Raw genomic sequence first — 24,381 nt, 5'->3', positions numbered from 1 at the left:
CTGCCTGGTTATTCCCTGGCATGGCTCTGGAAAGCTCTGTTTACAAATAAGAGAGAAGAAGGAAAAGAAACTAATGAAACATAGATTGCGATCAGAGCCCACAGGGTGAGTGTGGCCTAGTTTACAGCTTTTTGTGCGAGCTGAGCACTTAAAAAACACTTTCCATGTGATATTTTTTTTTCTTGAGCTTGAATAGGAACAGTAGGGTGGGCATGGAAAGCAGAATGGATAGTTTGGTGACATGCAGGGTACACAATGAATTTTCTGTCCTCCAATGCTGAGTAAATTTTGAAAAAGTTTGAATTTTTTTTTTTTTTTTTTAAATCTGTAAATATTTTTAGTGGCCAAAAACAATATTTTCAATATTTTTTATTAAAAACAAAAATGTAAACATTTAAGGTTTTTAAACATTTTTATTTCTTTTAATTTTAGTGGCTTGACATAAAGGCTTTTTTTTACTTGTCAAAGCAAATTTTACTTGCATTTGGTGCTTGGCAGATGTTAATTTTGGTCCCTGGTGACAAATATGGTGGGTGACAGTTGAAAGAAAGAAAGAAAGACAGTGAGCCAAAGAAAGACCCAGATGTTAATACTTACGTGTACACTGCTCAAGCTCGATGCTGGAGCTCATATGGATATTGTCGACCCAGATGTGCCCTCGACTGCCATGCTCGAAGAAGCCCTCGATGACAACTTACAAATTAAAGAGAAAAGAAAGAGAATTAAGGACTACATTTAGATCAGCACTGTGTTACTGGTGTCAGTTCATCCTGTCTTACACTCAAGTCATTTTCTACCTTTATATAAACTGTCATACCTGATATTCTTTAGGAGACTGAGGCAGGATGGTGCGGCCTTCCCTCCACATGGGCCCCTGGTCTCCTTTCAGCACCCAGAGCAGCGTCTCCTCCTGGTCATCATCCCGGAGCAGCACACGGAGGCTGTCCTGACCTTCACCCTGCAGCTGGTAGTAGAAGAGCAGACAGACGGGACGGCGCTCGGGTCCCACAGACGGGCTCATTAACCGTGCACGCTGTGGCTCTGACTTAGGACTCGCCTCCACATACAGGAAATTTCCAAAATCTGCAGAAATAAAGAAACAAATGATGATGTTAAACATCTTTTGTTGGTCCTGGAACAACACTGCTGTCAAAGAAACATGTTCCTAACTCTCCAACACTAACCATTACCCTAAAATAAAACCTTAACCCTAAAATCAAACAGGATGTAGATCCAGGAACATGTCCTACTTAGTGAATCACTGTAACCCAATTTTTAATTCTCCCTTTTTCTGTTTCTTTCTCACTGTTACATAGCATTGAACATTCTGGTATGTTTTTATGTTTGCAAAGTGATAAATAATTGAGTTTTTTTTGTTGTTGTTTTTTTAGTGTAGGGAAGTAGAAAATCAGCTCTGACATAAAAGCACATCTCCTCTGTGTCCAGAGGAAAGAGTCCTTACAACACAATCTCTGTCACATTCCAGTGTGGACATCTCAGTTAAGCGGAAGAAAAATGAATGGGAGAAGAGAGGAAGAGCGGAAAGCGATGATCAGAGAAGAGGCTGGGAAACACTTTGTGAGTGATCTGACTGGACAGCGTGGCACCAAAAATTATCATCATTACCCTCGCTGCCTCAGCTATAATACAAATCCTACTACCTTCCACTGATATACAGAGAAATGGCATAGTCGTTTCTTTTTGTTCGCCCCACTTTGACACATTTATCATCATATTATCATTTATCACCAAACGTATTTAAAATACAGAACTTATTTAAGATATAGGATTGGGATGTGGGTTGTGATCATGTATTGGATGGTGATATTGTTTGTGATTTTGATTTATGTTTTGGATTTTATTATGTTTGATCTTGGGTATCCATATAAGAAAAAAATAATGAATTACCATTTTACAGGGAAAGTTCCCTGTAGCTCGGAGACTGTTTAGCTTAGGTTGATGTGCCTGTGAAGTAACCGGAGGACAGGGAAAGGTGCTTCTTGGTTTATTGTTTTTAAGTGGAACCTTCTACACCTAGAGTTAATTAGGCTGACTGCGTATTAACCCTTTCTGGACCTCTGGTTTTCTGTTTCCTGGTTTAAACTCTGGGGTATGAACACTCTGGTGTGCTGTTTCAGGAGCTTACTGTGAAGTTTTATTGAAGTGAGCTGTGCTATAAAGTGCACGAGTTGAGCAGCTTTTGTCCAGGGAAGCCAGAAACATACAAACCCGATTCCAAAAAAGTTGGGACACTGTACAAATTGTGAATAAAAACAGAATGCAATGATGTGGAAGTTTCAAATTTCAAGATTTTATTCAGAATACAACATAGATGACATATCAAATGTTTTTAAACTGAGAGAAAATGTATCATTTTAAGGGAAAAATAAGTTGATTTTAAATTTCATGGCATCAACACATCTAAAAAAAGTTGGGACAAGGCCATGTTTACCACTGTGTGGCATCCCCTCTTTTTATAACAGTCTGCAAACGTCTAGGGACTGAGGAGACAAGTTGCTCAAGTTTAGGAATAGGAATGTTGTCCCATTCTTGTCAAATACAGGCTTTCTAGTTGCTCAACTGTCTTAGGTCTTCTTTGTCGCATCTTCCTCTTTATGATGTGCCAAATGTTTTCTATGGGTGAAAGATCTGGACTGCAAGCTGGCCATTTCAGTATACGGATGGTTCTTTATAGACATGATTTTTTTTTTGATTGATTATGTGTTTTGTCTTTGTTTTTTTTGTTGGAATGTGAGGTCTTCCCTGAAAGATACAACATCTGGATGGGAGCATATGTTGTTCTAGAACTTGGATATACCTTTCAGCATTGATGGTGCCTTTCCAGATGTGTAAGCTGCCCATGCCACACGCACTCATGCAACCCCATACCATCAGAGATGCAGGCTTCCTGCAAGGCAGTCCTTGTCCTCTTTAGTCCGGATGACATGGTGCCCCAGTTTTCCAAAAAGAACTTCAAATTTTGATTCGCCTGACCACAGTTTTCCACTTTGCCACAGTCCATTTTAAATGAGCCTTGGCCCAGAGAAAACGCCTGCGCTTCTGGATCATGTCTAGATATGGCTTCTTTTTTGACCTATAGAGTTTTAGCAATTTAGCAATCAATTTTTCTCTGAGAAACTCCTTTCTGATATTGCTCCACTATTTTTCACTGCAGCATTGGGGGAATTGGTGATCCTCTGCCCATCTTGACTTCTTAGAGACACTGCCACTCTGAGAGGCCTCTTTTTATACCCAGTCATGTTGCCAATTGACCTAATAAGTTGCAAATTGGTCCTCCAGCTGTTCCTTATATGTACATTTAACTTTTCCTGCCTCTTATTGCTACCTGTTCCAACTTTTTTGGAATGTGTAGCTCTCATGAAATCCAAAATGAGCCAATATTTGGCATGACATTTCAAAATGTCTCACTTTCAACATTTGTATGTTATCTATATTCTATTGTCATAAGTTTATGAGATTTGTAAATTATTCCATTCCTTTTTTACTCACAATTTGTACAGTGTCCCAACTTTTTTTGGAATCGGGTTTGTTTGTATATATAATAAAAAGAGAAGGTATTGTGTTTGGGTTTGGTGTTATTTTTGGTATTGGTTTGGTTAGAAGAGGATTTTTTTTTTTCCTTTTGACTCCTGGATTTCTCTTTAAAACCTGACATGTGGAAAATAGCAAAGATTGTTTTAACAGCCTCACAAGGCAGAGTGCTCCAAGAATTCATGGGGGACATGGATAACTGTACATTTGTGTGTGTGTGTGTGTGTGTGTGTGTGTGTGTGTGTGTGTGTGTGTGTGTGTGTGTGTGTGTGTGTGCTCAGAATTAGTGAGGCACTCAAAAAATAATTTCAAGCAGGGTCGATAAAGGCCAGGTAAGCTCAGGGGTATGAAAAGATGAACAAGAGGAAGAGTGAGGATGGACAGAGAGTGACAGATACTATTCCCAGATTTCAACTATCACATTAATTACACACCAGTAATGAGACGGATGGATGGAATATGATAGGTGAGAGCATGTGCGTGTGTGTGTATTTGCTAGTAAAGAGGACAAGGGCAAAGGAAGGTCTGAAAACGTCTTTCGTGCAGTGCGGTCACAGTAAGTCACCATACAGCACTAAACTTTTTTTCAGACCTTCTATCACTGTCCCGGTTTATTTTCTCAACAATTCCTACTAGACAAGCACACTTGTTTTCTCAAAGTTCACGATATTCCTAATGCTATCCCAAAATTCCCAATGTTTATGTTCATGTTTGAAGAGATTAGTGGAAATATTTGTTTGTTATTTGTTTGTCTGGCTATGTAATATCATTTATTAAGATGGACTTACTGTCAGATCCCAATGTCAGGTCCAGGCTAGGACTAGAGGAACTATACAGAGACCACTTCAGATCAGACATGGGGTCATGGGTCCATCCACACATACTATGCTCAAAGTCACACAGACCACCCAGAGACGAGAGAGTGGTGGGAGCTGGAGAGAGAGAGAGAGAGAGAGAGAGAGAGAGAGAGAGAGAGAGAGAGAGCAAACCAGATTATACACATTTTCAATGAACTCAGACTCTGCTGTAGGCTCTCTCATAACACACACATACTGTATGTGCCTCATGAAATCTATAGACATATTTGTCTAAATGCACAGCTGATTGAATTCAATCTACCCATTGCGGTTTATATTCATGCTATACTTTGTGAAAAATTATCTTGTTATAAGGCCTGCATATTCCAACTGTAACTGTGTTTTGTACTTGTATATTTTATATATACAACAAATTTGTCTCATTTTCCATATGCAGATTCCCATCTCACTGTATCTATACAGATTTGTACCTCGCTGTATGTGACAGATTGTATTTTCATTGCACATAAGATATTCCTACCTCATTGTATGCAACAGATTCCCATATACTGTATGTGACAGATTCTTGTCTCACTGTACTTGACTGATTCCTATCTCACTATAAGTGCAAGATTCCAGTTTCACTATACTGTAGGTGACAGTTTGCAGCCTCACTGCATATGAAAGATTTCCATTTCAGTAAATATGCACAGATTATTGCCTCACTGTACATGACAGATTCCTGTCTCACTGTACCAGACAGTTTACTATCTGACTGTATGTGAAGGATTCCAGCCTCACTGTATATGCACTGACTGGTTCTACTGCTGCTGCTGGTGCTGTTTTAACATGCAGACACTGACACACTCCAGCACAGCCTCATCTACATGGAGCACTGTGCCTCAGCATTTAGCAGGCCTCCTTCAGCCATCCATCCAAAGGCATGCTGCTATGCTAGTTAGCATAATGTGAGTGTTCATGCTGCGAGCCTCTACTCATCAACACATAAGTGAGTACAAATGGAGGGGCGGCAATCTGTTATTAGAGCTCTGGGAAAAGCAAGGCTGCAATTACACTGCAGAGTACTGTAAATAAAAGTGTATGTGAGCATATGTGATATACTGAAATGCTTGCTTATCTAAACACTCATGACTGAATAGAACGACATGCTATACTTGATATTCTCAATACATGTTGATTAAGTTTTAAATCTTCGTAATACATACTGATATGATTGAATTTATTGATTTCCACTCTGTAATGAGATCTGATCGCATTCACTACAGTAATATATTCATGTAAGGTGCCCTGTTTGATTACCTGGAGTCCTGTGGGCAGTATTTGTCTCCTCGTGAGGAGGGAGGGTAGGCGTGGCAGTGTCAGGAATGGTGGTAGATTCTAAAAGAAAGTAAAAAAATAAATAAAAAAATTAAAAAAACAAGATATTTACTGTGCACTGAAAAAAATTATTTATTCTAGGTTATTTTTGTGTTATGTAGATAAGTTTTTTTTGTGATTGTTTATTTGTATGTATTTCTTACACAGGCAGGCAATTATTTATTATTTATTGAAAGAATAATCACATGATCGCACACAGGCATGCATGCACACCAGCATATGTCCTCTAAAAAGTGGCCACAACCACCAGACACGCGCAAAACAGACTGAGACAATTAAAAATGTTTGCATGCACCACATGCACACATTGTGCATTTACATTAAGAGAAATATTACAAAACCACAATTAGAAAAAAAATTCTGAACATCTGAGAACTATTTACTGGTTACTGGGTAGAATAAACGGTTCATTACTACTGTCATTACACCTCAGGCCACTGCAGTTACTGTACCAGTTATCCACAATGCCTTTCAATGTGAAACCACTGCTGCCACAGCTATTTTCCATGAGTCACAAAACTTTTAAGGAGGTTTCCGCCTATGACACTGTCTCTCGCTGACTTTCATTTGCATACAACAAAAAAAGTTCATCCCTTTAGCCTCTTTTCTCTTCTTTCTCTCCACATCTCTCATCTATGAGTTAATGTTGAGTTTTGGCCAAAACAACACAAGCCAGACGACAACAAAAACTTCAGTGTCGGTGATTGCAACAGCGCCCTTGCATGGTTTCTGCGGTGATAATTTGTTATGACAGAAAATGTTAAATCAGCAGTTGCATCTCTCTTCGTTCCCCGCAGGGGATCGAGCGAATGAAGATTTAGAGACAACGAGGCGTAAATGAGTAATGATTGTCAGCTCTTAAAGTCATTAATGTCATTACTCTTAACAATTCCCTGCTTAATTGGCAACTACATGAGTGGGTAATACTAATCATGTAGACACTTTAGCACAACATGAAAAGGAGAGGCCTACTGTAATATTAATGTTATTAATTTCTATAAGTGGGTGCGTACATGAAAGGGGCGCACCAGCTGGCTGCTTCTGACATTAAACTCTAATTTTCTGCCCTTTACAAATGCAATTAACCTCCTAGCAAGTCCTAGATATATGGGAACTGAGCGTGCTCTCTCTCTCACCTAAAACACCTTTCATTCTTTAGTCTCATGTGACACACTCCTGTCCTGACTAATGCACACCACCGTTCAAATGTTTAGGGTTGGTAAGACTTTTTTAAAACCAAGACTGCATTTATTTGATAAAAAATACAGTAAACACATTTATATTGTTAAATATAAATACAAAATATCTGTTTTCTATTTCAATTTATTTTAAAATATAGTTTATTCCTGTGACGGCAAAGCTGAATTTTCAGCATCATTACTCCAGTCTTCAGTGTCACATGATCTAATAATCATCTAATGCTGATTTGCTGTTCAAAAAGTATTTATTATTATCAGTGTTATCACAGTTGTGCTGCTTAAAGTTTTTTGTGCAGAAACCATGATATAGTTTTTCAGGATCCTTTGAGGAATATAAAGTTCAAAAGAACAGCATTTATTTGAAATGTAAATCTTTCATATATATACAGTTTATATATATATATATATATATATATATATATATATATATATATATATATATATATATATATATATATATAACATTATATATATATATATATAACATTATATAACATTATATATGACTTTTTTGATCATTTTAATGCATTCTTGCTAAATAAAAGTACACAATAGTGTGTTTCCCTTAAAAGTGTGTTAACACGATGAACCAATATATGTGCAAGTATCATTGTATCACAGGCTGATCAAACAGGTGTTTTCATTTACTTGTCAGTTAGGATAAACAATATTCAATATTATTTAAGAAATTTTTTTAAGACTGGCAACTGATATTTCTCTTCAAATGACACTACTTTCTATTCACTCTATGTGAAATATGCTGCTGATTTCTCCTGATACCTGAAGCTCAAGCTATGGATCAGAGCAAGACGCGGCAATAGATTTCCAATATGCTCCAAAGCTCTACTGACGCAGCCAATTGATCTGGATCACAGAACTCTCTAGGCATTGCCTGAGATTTCCTCCACAGCCTGATAACACATTAAGGCCATGAAATGTTTCCAAGTCTCAAAGACAGACCAGATATTTACAAGCAAGGGCTAGTTTTGGGGTCACTCCTCCTCACTCTGAAGAATTACTTTGTTTTTAAGCTCTGGATTCAGGGCACAGAGCAGAGTTAGCCCTGGTTCCTCTCTCATGGGTCCTACTGAGTCTCGGCAATCTCTGACTCAGCGTTTTCATAGCAAGATGGAAAAAAATGTTCAATTATGTAGATAGCCTTGGAGTAAATCTATGCCCCTGGCAGGCGGACCAGCCGTACTTCAGCGCCTGACTGAAATCTTGGGCAGACACTGCATTACAAGGGAAAACAAAGACTGATGTGCGTTCGGAAGATTGTGTGGCATAACAAACAGAAAACAGGAGTTAGATCGGATGAAACAGAGCAACAGTGAAAGTGATCATCAAAAGCTGATGTGAGTGTATTTTAAACATTGTGTTCAAGTCACAAGCACATTAAATGAAATAGTAAACATGCACTGCAACACACGCACAAACACACATACTTCAACAATGATGCTTATTCATAGGCAACCTAATTAAACATTTCCGACTTGAAAGATGAGGCTTTTGGCCTCAAGAATTCAATAACAAAGACGTTTTCCAGCAGTTCTGAACTAATTAAAGCTTTTGTCTCCTTGTCTTTTGAACACAGAAAGAAACAGAAGGTTTATCGTGTTATCTCTCAGCTAGAAAATTCCCCAAATACAAACATACAGACACACACTGAGTTCAGACAGGCCTGTTTGCTTGGCCCCTGATAAGGACTTTCATCTTAAGCTCAGTTAAACCAACAAATCATCTCCAGGTGATGGATATCAAATATGCTTTGCATGCCTAGAAATATATTCACATATATTCATATTCACATCGGATGTCCTCAGAGAGCCCTGCTTCAAAACAACAGTGGCAATTTATAAAACAAAAATTGATTTATAAAAAATAATCTTTAACTGACTCAATGGAGAGTGAATACAAACATTTCAAATGTAAGAATACACAGTTACAAAATTTAAAAGGATCATCTTCAAAACAGTTTTTAAGGTTATACACTGCACTTAATCCTGGCTAAAATGCTATGGTGGGTTGTTCAACACCAGACATCCAATCATAAACCTTCTTAATGCTTGTCTAATTATTTTTTTTTATGCAGATGTGGTGCATATGTTAAACAATGATGGCAAACCATTAATTGGAGTAATTAAGCTACAGTATTATTTAGTAGAATGTTTCATTAAATTTTACCCAAAGAGTTTAGACATAAATTAAAATTCAAACTCAATTTCTTAAGAGGTTTTCATATAAATTCTTATGTTTTAATTCATATGAAAAAAAAGAAGAAGAAAAAAAAAACTAAGCATAATGGTCCAGCCCTAAACATAACCATCAATGGGGTGTAAGCAGATGAAACAGACATGTACAAAGCAGTACGAAAACAAATAACTGATTTGAATTCATAAGAATTCATCACCAATTCACCAAAATGTTAAACATTTACAACCATGAGAGTATGTAAAATAAATATGTAAAAACAATATGAGACACTAGATAGTATATTGTATGTACAGATGTGCTATATAAAAATTTTGCAAGGAAATTTGGATAGAAAAAAATTATATTAAATCAATAAAATACATATAATAAATACAAGTAAAGATAGTTGGGTATTGAACATCTTTTGCAAAACACAGTGAAAGTCAAATGGGTCCAGTGTTGTTTTGGACTCCCCTGACTGTCATTGTTCGAGCAAGAATAGTTGAAACAGTTGAAATACTCTTCAAAATATAGTATTTTGTGTTTCACAGCAAAAAAGAAAGTCATACAGGTTTTGACAGGATTATAATTTTTGGGTGAACTAAAAGTATACATGAGATTTCCAGTAGGAGAGCTGGACTGTACACTGGCACACATTATATAAGGAAGAGCTGGGAAGATGTGCTGTATGGAAAAAGAGGAGGGGAGGAGTGGAGATCAACCTAAATATTTACACTGGGAGGATATGAAGAATGACATATGGGCTTTGTGGGTAAATGCCTGTGTGCAAACATGGATTGTGTAGGGAGACTACACTAAATAGAAACATGTGGTTGATAACTTCAAAGAGCCAGTTCAACTAGATCACACACTCACACGCATCCATACCGATAGAGAGATAGCAGTGAAAGATGGCAAGGGAGAGTCTCGGTTTTGGTGAGAGAATGAGGTTGAGCCAGAGAGTAGATAGAAGTGATTAAACTCTAATCGTCAAAGATGAGAAGAAGTGGAAACAATTTTCCATCACATCACCAGCTGCCCAGGCAAGGAACGCTGTGTCCTAAACCACACCCACTGTTCCCTTGACGGACATCCACAGGCCACAGCCACACATCTGAGAGTGATCACTGAGCACATGCTGAGTTCTCTTTCTCTCTCTTTCAGGTGTGTGGCATTCTTTTTCAGCCATGTACAGTATGGTGTGTTTGTACCATGTGCGGGCAATAGGTTATAGCAGAACTGAAACTCAAAACTCAAGGCAAGTCAGCTCACTCATTGACCATCTTAACCTTTGCAAGCTATTTAAAGGAGATATCTAATCCCATTTCATGCATTCCGAATTATTTACACTGCTAAAGACTGGTATTCTCAAGCTAAACATGACCAAAGTCTCAAAAATCTAGTTGGACGTATGATGGAGTATTTACACTGCTTCAGGGTTTGTATAAGTTTCAGCAAGTTTTTTTCAAGTATAGCCCTGCATGACATCATAAAGGGCGGAATTCCTTATATGGGCACTTCTCCTGGAAGAGACACACATCATCCAGAGTGACAGCGAGAGCAAGAGCACACCTATCAACATGCTTCATTCGGGTTACGGAAGTCATCGGCAGTGCTGTACAGGACTTGATCGAGAAGGATTTTTGACCACAAAATCAACACTGTCAACAAAAAAGTTTTTGGTTGTGAAGGAAAGATAACCTCGTTCAGTTTCCCAAAGAACCGAGCGTTAGGGGAATTATTTGATGTTGATGTCACAGCTTGCAGACGATCGCAACGCAAAAGCTTTGCATGCTTGTGACTCTTTAGCTCCTCCCACGGCACGCCTCCAGGAGCTTGACTATTTTTGGGGAGAAACGGTAAAGCTGTATCTGTCTTTTAGAAATCTGATCAAACTAAAGACTCTTCAGAGATATGAAGGATGCAGCACCACTCTATAGGTACTCAAGATTAACATGAGATTTGGAGAAACTGTTTTATTTCCCCTTTAGTGTCTACGTCATAGGCATAAAATACAGCTCCTATATACTCGAATGGTATGTGGCACTGTAGTGGTAATCTACATAGCTATTTTTAAATTTTAACAAAACAATTAATTATAATATTTCAATTATCTATCCATTAGATAAGCCTTGGTGAGCATAACAGACTTCAAAAACATTTTAAAAAATCTTACCGACCCCAAACTTTTGAACAGTAGTGTATATTTTTGTTTTCCTAATGCTTCAACTAAATAAACTGCTGTAACCCTGTGTTCCTGAATCTTAGAACCTCCACTCAGACTGTGCAGGGAGAGAAGTCTACAGTAGGTGCTGTAGCTCCTGCAATTTTGAGATGCGTTGCACCCAGCAGAGGTCACTGTCCCCACTCTTTCTACCCCTCTCTCTCCGTCTCTGTTCTTCCAGAGACAGGAACCTCTGGCTTGATGAGAGTCCAGTAATGAAAAATAGACAAGGGTGCCTGATTGAAATATCTAAAGTCCCTTGGTGTGTCTTTCACGGTCTTGCTCTCACAAGGTCTGTCTGCCACACCTCTGTTTATTTATTCATCAATTCATTATTTCTCTCCTTGTGTCCCTCACTCCAAATGATCTTCCTCAGGGAGAGTGATGGGATTTGGGGACAAAATCATAGCTTAGCCACAGCTCAGAATAACGCCAGGAATACATGACCTTAGTTTGTGTGTATTTGTACAGTATATAGGAGCAGTATGATATATTTAAAAGTATATAATTATAGTTTGACATATGTAAAGTAGTTAAATGGTCATTATCATCAAATAAACCCTGTCAGGGTGAACAGAACCACGACATGCACTACGTGACTGTGCATTATCCTGCTTATTAAGATACTGTGGTATGATACAAGAGAAATTGTTTGTTTGGGGACAATGGTCAATTTTACAGTTATGCCATCAATATACCACTCAGAATTAAGTATTCCAGAGCGATATGTAATAATAACTTGTATTAACCTCTCTTTATATAAAATTAAATGTGTGTATCTGTATGTTCGGTCAGTAGACAACTATGCACATGGTGGCAGATGTGTGTGATTGGCGTAAACATCTCTGTGCAGTGGAGTGAGACTGATGTAGCCCTGTGAATATTTAACGTCTCTCTCTCTATGAATCCCCTTGGCCCTTCAAAATCAGAACAACAACAATCCCGGCCCCTGCGTCACTCACCCTCGCACTACAGCTGCAAACAACCACAATTTACCAAAGTACAATGTGCTTTAGAGAGCCGAATTAGGACGATCTCACTCAAACGAGATCTTCAACAGGTCTGTATGTTTTTTGTTGTCAAATGGTTCCTTTGAGGACCGGTACTGGTAGTGATAACTGTGAATGTGCAGAACAGATGGTAGGAAACGAACCAGCCATAATATTATGCGAACGAAAGCAAAGAAAGTATGAAAGAAAAATACACACGGTTCAGAATCACATGTAATAGTGTATATAACACTGCTGTAGCTGGGGGCATTGTGTTTATTTTTAATTAAAACTGATAACTCTGACTGTAAAATCTGCCTTGATGAGCAACGTTGAACTTGCTGCCAATAAGCCAAGGAATACACACACCTATGATCACACATCATTTGTATCATATATTAATATGAAGTTGCTAAAGGCATTAGCCTTCATGAATTGTTTAATGGTTATTATGAATTAATTTTTTGTCATTCCCAAAGCCATAGTGTAAAAACAAAACAAAACAAAACAAAACAACAACAAACAAACAAAACAAAACAAAACAAAAAACAAACAAAAAATGCACCATAACTGCAAACTGCAAATTTTACAAAAATAAAAACAAAACAAACAAACTATGTCACTCACCCTGGCACTACAGCTGTAAACATCAAAATCACAATTTACTTCAGTCACTCTAGTACCACAGCTGCAACCAACCACAATTTATAAAATTACAGTTTGCTTTTGCGAGCCGAATTAGGACGATCTCACTCAAAGCGTAGGCCTGTATGTTTTTTGTTGTCAAATGGCTCCTTTGAGGACCGGTACTGGTAGTGATCACCCTGGATGTGCATAACAGATGGTAGGAAATGAAACAGGCATAATGTTGTGCATACGGGCGGAAACAAAGAAAGTACGAAAGAAAAATACACACAATTCAAACTCACATGCAAGTATATATAACACACGAGTGTGTTTGTGTGTCTCGGGATCTGTACGTGATTAGATTTACTGTGAAGATTAGGAACTGGGGCTGTAGTTTCAACAGTGAGTGGGGTAGATTGAGCCCCCTGTGTCTCGAACATCTGGTGCACAGTTGTGCGCTGCGGAGCCTCACTGCACTGTCATCGCATTCCCTCACGCAAACATAACCATGTATACACAAACACAATCAACCGTCAGTCCATTTTTCGTCACTCTTTAACTCACTGGCTTTGATCCCTCCCTTATTTCTTTCATCCGCTTTGATTATCATCTTTTTCTCTCTCTTGATTGTTTGCTCTCATTCATTTATGGCCAACAGGCTCCATAAACCTGTGCCAGTATCGCACCAAGCACCGCCGATGACACATGAAGCTTTCATCCCGGATCTCATCTTCTGCCTGCAAAGTGCCACCAACTAACCCTGAGCCAGCACCGGCTCTCTGTCTGACTTTTCATCATGCCTTTCTCCTCCTGCAGTCTTGCCAAGATAATAAACCTGGGCACTCAGCCCTGAGGCTTCCCCTGGCCTCCACCCATATAGTCCTTTCTAGCAGCACCTCTAATGCTCCTTCGCCCCCGGCACTCCTGCAGACACAGAGCCATGAAGACAGCCTGTCGATTACTGCCCCTCGGCCTGCCGCTTTATAGAGCCCAGGCCAGGTCCAGAGGGAGCAGCCGTGTGTCTTTTTGGCTGACTGTCATTCTGTGACAGATAAAAGTTTCAGGAGGAGGAGATATGAAGGACATTGTTAACAGAGAGCAAAGATGGAAGTGACAGAATGGCTGTAGGAGTGCTCTGCTTCTTTCTACTGCTGTAGCTGAGGGTGTTGTGTTTATTTTTAATTAAAACAGATAATTCGGACTGTAAAATCTGGAATGATATGAGCCTCATTGAACTTGCTACCAAGTACACACATCTGTGACCGCACATCTTTAGCATTATATATTAATATGAAGTTGCAACAGGCAATGTAAACGGCATACAGCTAAGCTAATTAACTTATATTACTCAGTGGATTAATTTTTTATCATGACTATTATAAATTTGCTTTGTGTCACGCCCAAAGGCATAGTGTAAAAAAAAAGCAATAATAATAATAATAAACAAATAACTAAAAACTATTAAATAAATAAAAAATAAAAATAAATAGATAAAAAACTAAACTAAATAAAACATACACAGGTCTTACCTGGCAAGTCACAACCCAGTATCTCCAGTCTCATTCCGATGCCAGCAGGCGACCATCTCTCTGGATACACTCGGATAAACTGGGCCACAATCTCATCAAAGCGACGGATCTCTGGAGTGTCATAATGCGCGTTACCCTCAAAAATCTGGAGAAGCAGAATTCACAATAACACTTTAGCCCAGCTGTGTGATTGAGAGAAGAAAGCTACTGCATATTCTCTGTATGTCTGAGTCTCTGATGCAGCTCTGCAGCTCAGGTTTTAATTAACACAACTGTGGATGATTTCACTGGAATGTTATCAAAGCTTGCAGCATAATTGAATTCTGCTCTTAGAGTGGGAGAATGAAATGCTGAGTCACTGAGATGAGCAGTAAAGAATGAAATGAGTCTGTTAATAATCTGATTCTGGTGAACTGCTCATTACTGTAGCCCTTTCACCAAACCACAATATTTAAATTTGCATGATTATCTAATTAACCTAATTCAACTCCAGTTATATTTTTCAGGTAAGTCCTTCTCTGCTGGAAAAAGATTATATGCTTAAGGTGGTCAAGCTGGGTTTTTACTGGTCCAAGGTGGTCTAATTGGCTTAACTAGCTTTTGACCAAGATCAAGACCAGGTCAAACCCAGGTTCACCTAGATGATCAACTAGACCAACCTGAAACAGACTGGACCAGCTAGAATCTATGTACAGCCAATTACTACTTTAACCCTTTTAACTGTTTTATCATGTCATTAAGAGACCTTAGTTTGGACGCAGTCTACAAATAAAATAAAATAAAATAAAATAAAATAAAATAAAATAAAATAAAAATAAAATAAAAAAAAAATTAAAATAAAATAAAATAAAATAAAATAAAATAAAATAAAATAAAATAAAATACATTTTTGTTTTTACATTTAAAAACTTTGTATTGATTGTTGTGATTTTTCTAAGTTGCATTAAAGAAATCCTGCATCATTCTCACCTTTGGGAGATTGGTCTTGGAATCGATGATGTAGCTCCAGTCTTTTCCATTCAAACTATTGGAAAGTTTATACTTCCGCACAAAGGCCCGGTTCTCCGCGCTGCTACTGCCGTCCACCACACGGGCCCCTTGTGTGATAATACCCCGTATAGTTTTGGGGACTCCCAGGTCCACCTGCAGCCATTCTTCACCAGCCACAGGCTGTGTGGGACTGGGGAACCACCCTGAGCGGCTGGCCACCAGCCGGGCCGCACCTGTTGCCCCGTGGATGTCCCTCATGGAGGAGGCCGAGATCTGTGAGTCTGGCAGGAGGCCGGAGAGCATTCCCTGCATCTCAGAGCATGGAGCGTCTGGAAGGAGGATGGACAAGCAGATGAGTTACGGTAAGGCAAAGAGGAATTGACATTTTAAGGCTGGAAAGATCAATGTTGTTATGTCATGAGAGAGGACTTAGGAGTAAATAATAAATAAACAGAGCATGTGTGGCTGCGTTTTTTATGTGTACATCCACCCCCGGAGTGGGTGTTTGTGTAGGATTTATTACAGGAAGACTTTCGTGTTCCAGTTTTTCTAGGTTCACCTCTACGGAGTTAAAAGCAAACCCACTCAGCCCAAAACAGCCATTCTCTGGCTCAGCCGGCACAAATACAGAAGGTACCAGAAATAAATGATTGATTTTGGCCTATGGCTTAAACACAGAACAAAGAAGAGAAAAACAGGCTGGGGCATCTGGTTCAAGCCCATCCTAACAATCTCAGTTGAATTACATTCAGAGGTACACCCACACTCCCACAGAAAGAGCAGTAAAACACAGAACGAGGCTAAGGGCATGAACGTGATCGATGGTTTCATGGGCATCTTTATGGGCTCGGCTCTGCCAGATATCCCGCGGGCTGAAGCATCACTCTTTCATGGGAAAGACAGGAAGGGCAGCGACACGCCTCACTGAAAGCAGCTTGTTCTGGGCTGGATGCCCGAGGGACAACGGCCCCCACGAGACTGCAGCAGGTCTAATATGGAGGCCAGTGGTGTGTCTGTGCGTCGATTGTGTCAGTGTTGAAAAAGACCCCATCTCTAAAAGCGCATTTGTCCTGCTCAGTGTCGACGAAAATAGGAGTGAATCACTGTTTAATAGCGTAATGATGGAGTGTGATGTTTGTGATAACATCAGTGCAAAAGCAGCTCACCTCCTTTATCTGCTGCAGGACATGCTAACAGAATTAGGTGACTGCTATCTCCCCATCTCCATAAATAGCCAAACTTAATCAGGACACTAAAAAGCTCTGATAAATACACATCTGAGCTCACTTGACAGGGACACAATGGGCGTCTGGAACAATATTTGTCACGTGCAATATCTGTGGGCCTGCTGAGTACGAAAGTTCACATGAGACAGGGAAACTTACCTTATAGATCAACATCTATATCTACCTGTTTAGATAATATAGATATATATAGATAAAGATATAGATAGGTAAAAATTTATAAATCTATCTTAATTTACCCATTTATATCTACCTTTCTATCAATGAACCAATTAAACACCCAACCTTTTAGCAAAATTTAAGACAATCCAACATTCTAAGTTTGTCTTTTTCTGGCTATTTTATTTTATATCTATAAATCAGTTCCCTTTAAGGGCTGTGCAGACTTGGAGAAAGATGTGTGGTGTGAGTTTTACTGACCCGTGATTTGACAGCCGTAAAGTTCGAAGCGCAATGCGATTCCATTCTTCCATGTCTGAGGTCGGATGCGGACAAACCGAGCTAAGACAGGCTGGGGGATCCGGTTCAGGACCACCTCTGAAGGGTCTACGTTTGCATAGAAAACCTAAGGAGACAGAGAGAGGGGGAAAAAGTGAGAGATTTATGACTATTCAGGAGCTGGTTTGGCTGAGGGCACTCATTCAAAAACAAACTAAGCTCACAAACAAGCACAACTCTTGCACAGTAAGAACTTCCTTACTCAGGTCAAGTGAGATTGCAACCTTAATCGCTGTCAAAATACACACACCAGTGAATACACACATAGACGCCAATGTTTGCATTGCAAATTCAAACAAGAATGAGTTAAAGACCACAGATATTGGTGAGACAGTGTGAGAGGGTTTGAAGAATCACTTGGCACTCTATGGGATTGAATGTTGTCACATAAAGACATTAAATCAGATGCAACCACATGTTTTTGGGTGTTGTCACTGGTTACATCAGTATGTCAGATGGATCTTTAGTATTTCAGCAGGCAGCTCCTATCATAGAAATATGCCATGTTCTTCAGCCACTACATCATGGGATGGCGAGAATGGACAAGATGACAAGCTTTGATGGCAAATCTCCATCTCTCCTCCTTCCTCAGAGATGCAAGCCTCTGTCAGGGTCTTTGTCTCCAGAGAGAGGAAGCAGGAAAGAGGAGAAAGACTAGAAGAGGGCAAATCCTGCTTCACTGCACACACAGAAACAAAGCCTGGACCCTCAGGACCTGACCCGTCTCAGGATTCAATGACATCCGGGCCAGCTGGCCTTGGTCATGTCAGTGCTAGGCCGGCTCGTACGGAGAGTGAAGAAATAGATTAAAGACGTGTTAGGAAAATGAGAAGAAAAAACCTTCTGACATTTGGTAAATCGCTCCAATATATCTTAAAATAAAAGAAGAAAACTATGAACTGAGGACCTGTGGTCATTAATCACTGTGCATATGGTTAGTTAAAAGCAGAGGAGACCCGGGGCAATTGTTCAATTCTTCACAAATTTCATCACGACTCTCAGATTACTACAAATCTACCCGCCATTTTTTGGTGTGTGAAACATTTATATGTGCCAATATTTATAATACTATTAAAATATTAACACTGAGAAAGCTTCAACCACAATATTGAATTTAATGCAGTAAGCCAGAGTATTAAACATCTCCTAAGTTAAAGCCAGATGCAAAATTTAGAACAGGCTAAAATAAAGAATTTGTGCCTTATTTTAATGGTATTTTTTACATTAGTGTTATTATTATTTGTATATTAATCATTACCTTTTTTTTTTTTTTTTTTTTTTTCAAATTGAAATTGAAACTGAACAGAGCAATTGAGGTGGGGTTCAAACAGAAGACGAGTGAAACCTTGGGAAAAAGTAGAAGTGTGTAAAGCTGTTGTCAGTAGGAAGATTCAGACATGGATCCCAGAAATGCTTTTGTTTAATGACCTCATGATGGAGTGTGTGACCTTGCCCCTTCACTGCCTGGCAGTTTTTCAACACAGCACAGTATGTGAGAGCCAAACAGTGTGTGTGTGTGTGTGTGTGTGTGTGTGTGTGAGTGTGAGTGTGTGTGTGTGTTTGTGTGACAACTGGGGGCAAGAAGTGTGTGGGAGAGTCCTATTCCTCACAATTCACTGATATAACCTAAGCACTTCTGAGAAAAAAATATATCAAGAAGCTTGTGAAATATTCCAAAACTGTACCCTTGGCAGTGTTATTTTTGTATTTTTTATATACTATTACACACACACACACACACACACACACACACACACACACACACACACACACACACACACACACACACACACATTATTTTTTTTCTACTTAACTTTAATAACTATTTAATTGAATTTTAGTTTTTTTTAGTAAATACTAATAAATACTATAAGAACATCAGAAATTATTATCAACCACCAACTAAATCATCTCAGTTTATCATGAGAAATTGCAAAATAGTAATAATAAAAACTTTTTTTTAGTTAGTTACAAATGTTAGTTAGTTAGTTAGTTAGTTAGTTAGTTAGTTAGTTAGTTCGTTAGTTAGTTAGTTAGTTACAAATGTTTTTATTTATTGTTGCCCATGGGCGTCTCCTTTTCCTGGTTTCTGATTGGCCAACTTGTTTAATCCAAACCATCAGGAAACTAGGAGCCATGAATCCCTTATAACAAATGAACAGATGTATATCAGAAATTTCAGACTAAAGACCCGCTGGTCATTATGGATGAAGTTCCGAGCACAAAGAGGAAAGTGTTAACCATGAAGATGCCAAAATGATCAAAAAGCACAGAAACAAAACAAAACAACAACATCTAAAAGGTATAACAGGATTGAGAAGTCCAATTACTGTGACCATGTTAGGGAGCAGGCTGAGATGAAGCTGAAGAATGGTAATTTCCCACTGGTTCTCTAAGGCAGAGGGAAAGGGGAAGCGAGAGGAATGACAGAAATGACAAAGTCCTGGACTCTGACAGCAGCAGTCAATCTATAGAGGGGACGGAGTCAAATACTGCTTCTAGCCTAACATATATTAGCGAAATGAAACTATACCTTTATTGTTTCCTTCCCTCTTTCCCACACACACGAGCACCTGCTAATGTTTTCTTAGCATCCCTAAGATACAATGGCCCCTGACTGGTGTTGTGTTGACAGACACACAGGTGCTGGTAATGACAGACTCCCACACACCAGAACAGGAGAACTGCTGTCAGCCCTGCTGTCTACTGATACAAGGCCACCCTCGTACCCGTTCCCTCCTTTTTTTTGCCCTCACACTGTCAGTTTTGCGTTGCTTCTCTCTCACTATGCAGTCAAGGCGTAATCTTTGATTGATGCACTCTCTGTGTGTGCCTGCGTGCCCGTAGCCAGAGACATGACAAATGGACACAGCCGTCATCGGAAAGTTTATGCTAAATTACGTTCATGAATCATGCATTTGTGTATGTTACTTATATCACGTTCCCTCAGGCATGGCTGCTAGTGTTTCCCAGCATGCTGTCTGTGGGGGGATCAGGTATCTGTTGTCTGTCTCAGCTGATGATGTTTTGTATGTGAGTGGGGGTCTGAATGTATCTGGTGTTAGATACAAGCGTATGTTTTCAGTTTCTTGTGGAAAAATCTGCTATACTTTTATGTGGAGGGTATTTATACGTAGTAAAACTTGTTAAGCAAAGCTAAGAGTACACTTACTGGCAGATGAAAGTATTGAATTAGCTAAATAATGATATAAACAATAAACTTACATACTAAGGGTATGGGAAGGACAATGTTTCACTAAACACAGAGAATCCTTTCCTATGGAAAAGCCAGGGTTTTTTTAAGAGAAGAAAACTCAATATCCCATGTATGGCGAAAAGCGAAAAGATGGATCACAGAAGACTGATCACAGAGGAACCAATATCTCCACTATCTGAAAGTGAGCACTCATTTCATTCCTCTACTCTCTTTCTCTTCCTGGCTCAGTCTCTCTTATGCTCTGACTGTGTCCACATGTAAAAAATTAATGACATGTGTACGTGTTTCCTCATGCATGTTATATATGCCTGTGTACTGACCTGATGTCAACAGAATATGTCAGATTTTTTTTCCAGATGCATTACAAATTCAAAGATTTTCCAGAAATATATTCCCAAAAATACATATATTTACACAATTATAATAAATACACAATATTACCATATCACACAATTAATCATGTTCATTTGCAAAGTCCAGTGAGTCACACAGATTTAAACCAAACTTTAAGAGCATTTAGCTTTGTATACAACTCACATGCAACTGAGTGGTCATGATTCTTCTTATTGAGCACTAAGTCTAAGACCAAACAATAACAATAAAGTTATAAAGATAATAAAGACGCTAAAGAGTCTTTAGATGCAAGTCATGCAAGATCTCATGTGTGTTTTTGTTTATACATATCCAAAAAGATCCAATCCGTGCCAGATATCTGTAGAAAAACAGAAATTTGTTGGCACCACAGCAGTGCTGCTGGTCTGTCTAGACACACACACAGACAGATCAATGAAGGTGGATGTAGATTAACTGTAATATGAATTATTGAAAAATCACGTCTGACAGTCCAGGAGTAGTTATATTAAACAAACTCCTTGGAAGTTCATCAGCACAGGAAAATGTGTATGTGTGAGGGAATATTCATGAGATGAAATGGGTCCTCAGTGATAGCCAACAGGGCAGGTTCCTGGTGAGGAGTCCCCAAAAAATGAGTTTGAATTATTCAAGCGTCTGGCACTAGGGCCGTCTACTTAAATAATAAACCCCCACCAAAGCAAACTCTCCATGAGGTTAAAGTGTGAGGTCACACACACATGCACACACACCTCCTGCAAATGTTGTCACTGTTAATATAATAAAGAGAGAGAAGAGAGAATTTGTGGATGCATAAAAGTGGACACTCTCCCCCAGAATGGCTGACTGCTTGGGCTGGTTTACGGAAAGACACATGGCCACAACAGTGTCATGGGAGATGAAAGAGGTGCTGCATTCCCTGCTCTGTCCATCTTTCTGCCTGTCAGTCTTTTTTGTCATTCATTCCCTCCATCTATCGCTGCTTTGCATTGGCTCACTGCCACACTTTTTTCCCTCGGACTGATGGGGCCACTGGGAAATGTGGTCCTCATTCACAACTCTGCTTGAGTCATTACTCTCTCTCTCTCTCTCTGGCCTTCTCCTGCTCTCTCCCACACCTCTGTGGCCCAGATGAAGATGTTGACAGAGCAGTGGGGCTCCAGTTGGCTGCAGGCCAGTGCAAGCTCAGCCTCAGAGGAGGAGAAACACGAAGAGAGAAAGGCAGACTCTGTGACAAATTATTTTATAAGTACAAATATTCCATGTAGCCTCTTGATTAATATGAGGTCATAAAAACTGCATATAGAATAATTATAGAAGAATTAGAAAGTTTAGGAGAGCTTTAGATAAAGTACAACTTGATGTGTCAGTTTTTCCTTCGTAAGTTTGGAGGCTGTGTGTTGGCTTTGGGCCCCGGCGCCCCTTGGCTGTATGCTCTCCTGTCACGGATGGTTTTGACTGATAGTCTGCTGGTGGCACAGCAATGAGGGGCTCAGATACTTGAACACTGTGGCCAATTTTGGTGTGTTGCTGCCATTCACTGATTGCCATATGACAGAAGGTATGTGTTTATTCTTTAGTAGGGCTTGTGATGTTCAATGAATTCTTTTTAAATACTACTGAATACTTTCTGAAAACTTTTAAGCATAAATCAAAAACTTCAAGAGTGTGATTCTACATGCTGTAAATATAAAACACAAAACTCCCTCTATAAAACTCATTTAGTGTGGAGGCCCATCTTTGGATTACAATGGCTGACAGACTAAATCCTGTTCAGAGGAGAAAAAACTGTGAAAAATGTTGATTTGGTTCCTGCTTTCCTCTTAATTCCCAGTTTGCATGTGAGATTGAGTTGAAGGGATTAGAATGTGGAAGCCTTCCCTCCTTGCTTTACCTTGTGTTTCTGAAAAAATGCTGGACACTTTGTTTTATCCCGGTTTAATCCACACAAATAAGTAAGCTAGTTTGTAGAAGGATTACTTTTTGTTCGATCAATATAGTGCTGAAGGGATGAGTCCAAAAAATCTGCAAATACGTATTTTTGCATTTCAGGTTCCATCAGCAATGTTCTTTTTTTATGGGTTTTTGGGCTGAAACAAGGTTGACCTGCTCATCGTTAAGACAAGCTCAAATGTTGTTCACATTTTATACTAAGACATAAAATATATCAGTTATATCTCACTCATAATTTATTTATTTTTTTACCTTTGACATGTCTTTGATGTGTCTTGGAAAAGATGGATGCTAACAAGTGGCTAAATAGGACTACAGAGGTTGTAGGGGACATTAAACATCATCACAATGAAGGAAAACTCATATACTCACTAGTTCATATGCATATATTCATATATAGATAGTATGAGTTGCAATGAGTTGTGAGTAGTTGTTTGACTGTGGTACTGTTTACATCCTAATGCTCGCTTTACTTCTGGTGATTGCATTATCTTGGTAAACAAAACCAATAAGTTTCATAAACCTTTGTTGCTCACAGAGCTTGTTTTCTGCAATAAGCTAAAAGCCAATGGAAAAATCCTACTGTCTTTTCAAGGAAACCAGCAGATGTGGGAGTGTTTCCAAACAACTTTCTTAAACATGCATCATTTTTGCAATTCTGCTTCTATTTTGGTGAAACTAGCAGCATAAAAATGACGCACTGCCGCTTTAAGTCACTTTGGAATCGGTACACACAGTAATTGGAAGAACAGACGATAAGTTTTATGACCCTCAGTGGTGTAAATGTTTCCTCTAAAACCACCATTTGTCACAGTGAATGAAAACCACATTTGCACAACCCCACTAAAGACAGGTAACTGTGTATTTTTGCTTGAGTATGTGTGAAATGGTTTCCTCGCTTCACTGAACACATCCCACCGTCACACACTCTGGCTGTGCTTTATGCAGACAACCCAATTCAAAGAGCATCTATTTTCTAGTCTATGACATCACTAAAGGTTAAACCCTCAGTGGTACATTCCCAAAGAACAGAGGAATCCTCCCGGGATCTGGCAGCGGTCTTCCATTATCCACGTGCTCCATGTGAAGCGGAGGAATGCACAGAGATGGACAGATCTGTCAGGCTGCTGTTCTGAAGTCCGAGCTGATGTCATCTCCCATGACAGTGCTCTCTGTTGCTTCTCTTTAGGATTTTACACGTTAACTCACATACCATATGCTCTCTCTCTATATAAACCCCTTTGATGGTATTGTTAAAAAAAAACAAGGAATTTGCCAGACCTTCATAATGGTCTCTGTCAATGACAAAGCTACATTAAATGGTCAAACTGACCTTAAAGGGATAGTTCACCCAAAAATGAAAATTTGATTCACGCAATGTCTGAACTGTTAGAACTCTTCTGAACGCGTCCTCCTTAGTGCGTTCTCAGCAGCAGGTGGCCAGGCACGTGAGCCGTCTTCTTCTTGCTTTATGGCGGATCGCAGACTCATAAGTGCTAATACTCCTAATTGAGATTGTAGATAGAGTGTCAATGGTCCACTTGAGAGGTAGGTCAGGAGAGTTCTAACAGTTTGGACATTGCGTGAATCAGAGAAAAAACAATATAAATACTGTTCAGT

At 39.1% G+C, this 24,381-nt stretch overlaps 1 protein-coding gene across 2 annotated transcripts in view; it reads right to left on the bottom strand.

Annotated features, from left to right (window-relative positions):
- LOC109095922 (neuropilin-2-like) overlaps positions 1–24,381 on the bottom strand; it is a 77,624-nt gene that overhangs the window by 9,406 nt on the left and 43,837 nt on the right. For both annotated transcript variants that reach the window (XM_042763415.1, XM_042763414.1), the window contains exons 8-14: positions 17,163–17,307; positions 15,478–15,827; positions 14,509–14,653; positions 5,670–5,747; positions 4,341–4,484; positions 818–1,083; positions 598–694 (exon numbers count right to left, since the gene is read on the bottom strand). In XM_042763415.1, coding sequence (XP_042619349.1) covers positions 598–694; positions 818–1,083; positions 4,341–4,484; positions 5,670–5,747; positions 14,509–14,653; positions 15,478–15,827; positions 17,163–17,307 — 1,225 coding nt within the window. The remainder of the gene's footprint in view (positions 1–597; positions 695–817; positions 1,084–4,340; positions 4,485–5,669; positions 5,748–14,508; positions 14,654–15,477; positions 15,828–17,162; positions 17,308–24,381) is intronic.

The sequence above is a fragment of the Cyprinus carpio genome, chromosome A9 (assembly GCF_018340385.1).
Source record: "Cyprinus carpio isolate SPL01 chromosome A9, ASM1834038v1, whole genome shotgun sequence".
Classification (NCBI taxonomy): Eukaryota; Metazoa; Chordata; class Actinopteri; order Cypriniformes; family Cyprinidae; genus Cyprinus; species Cyprinus carpio.
This window is presented reverse-complemented; position numbering and strand designations above follow the sequence as displayed.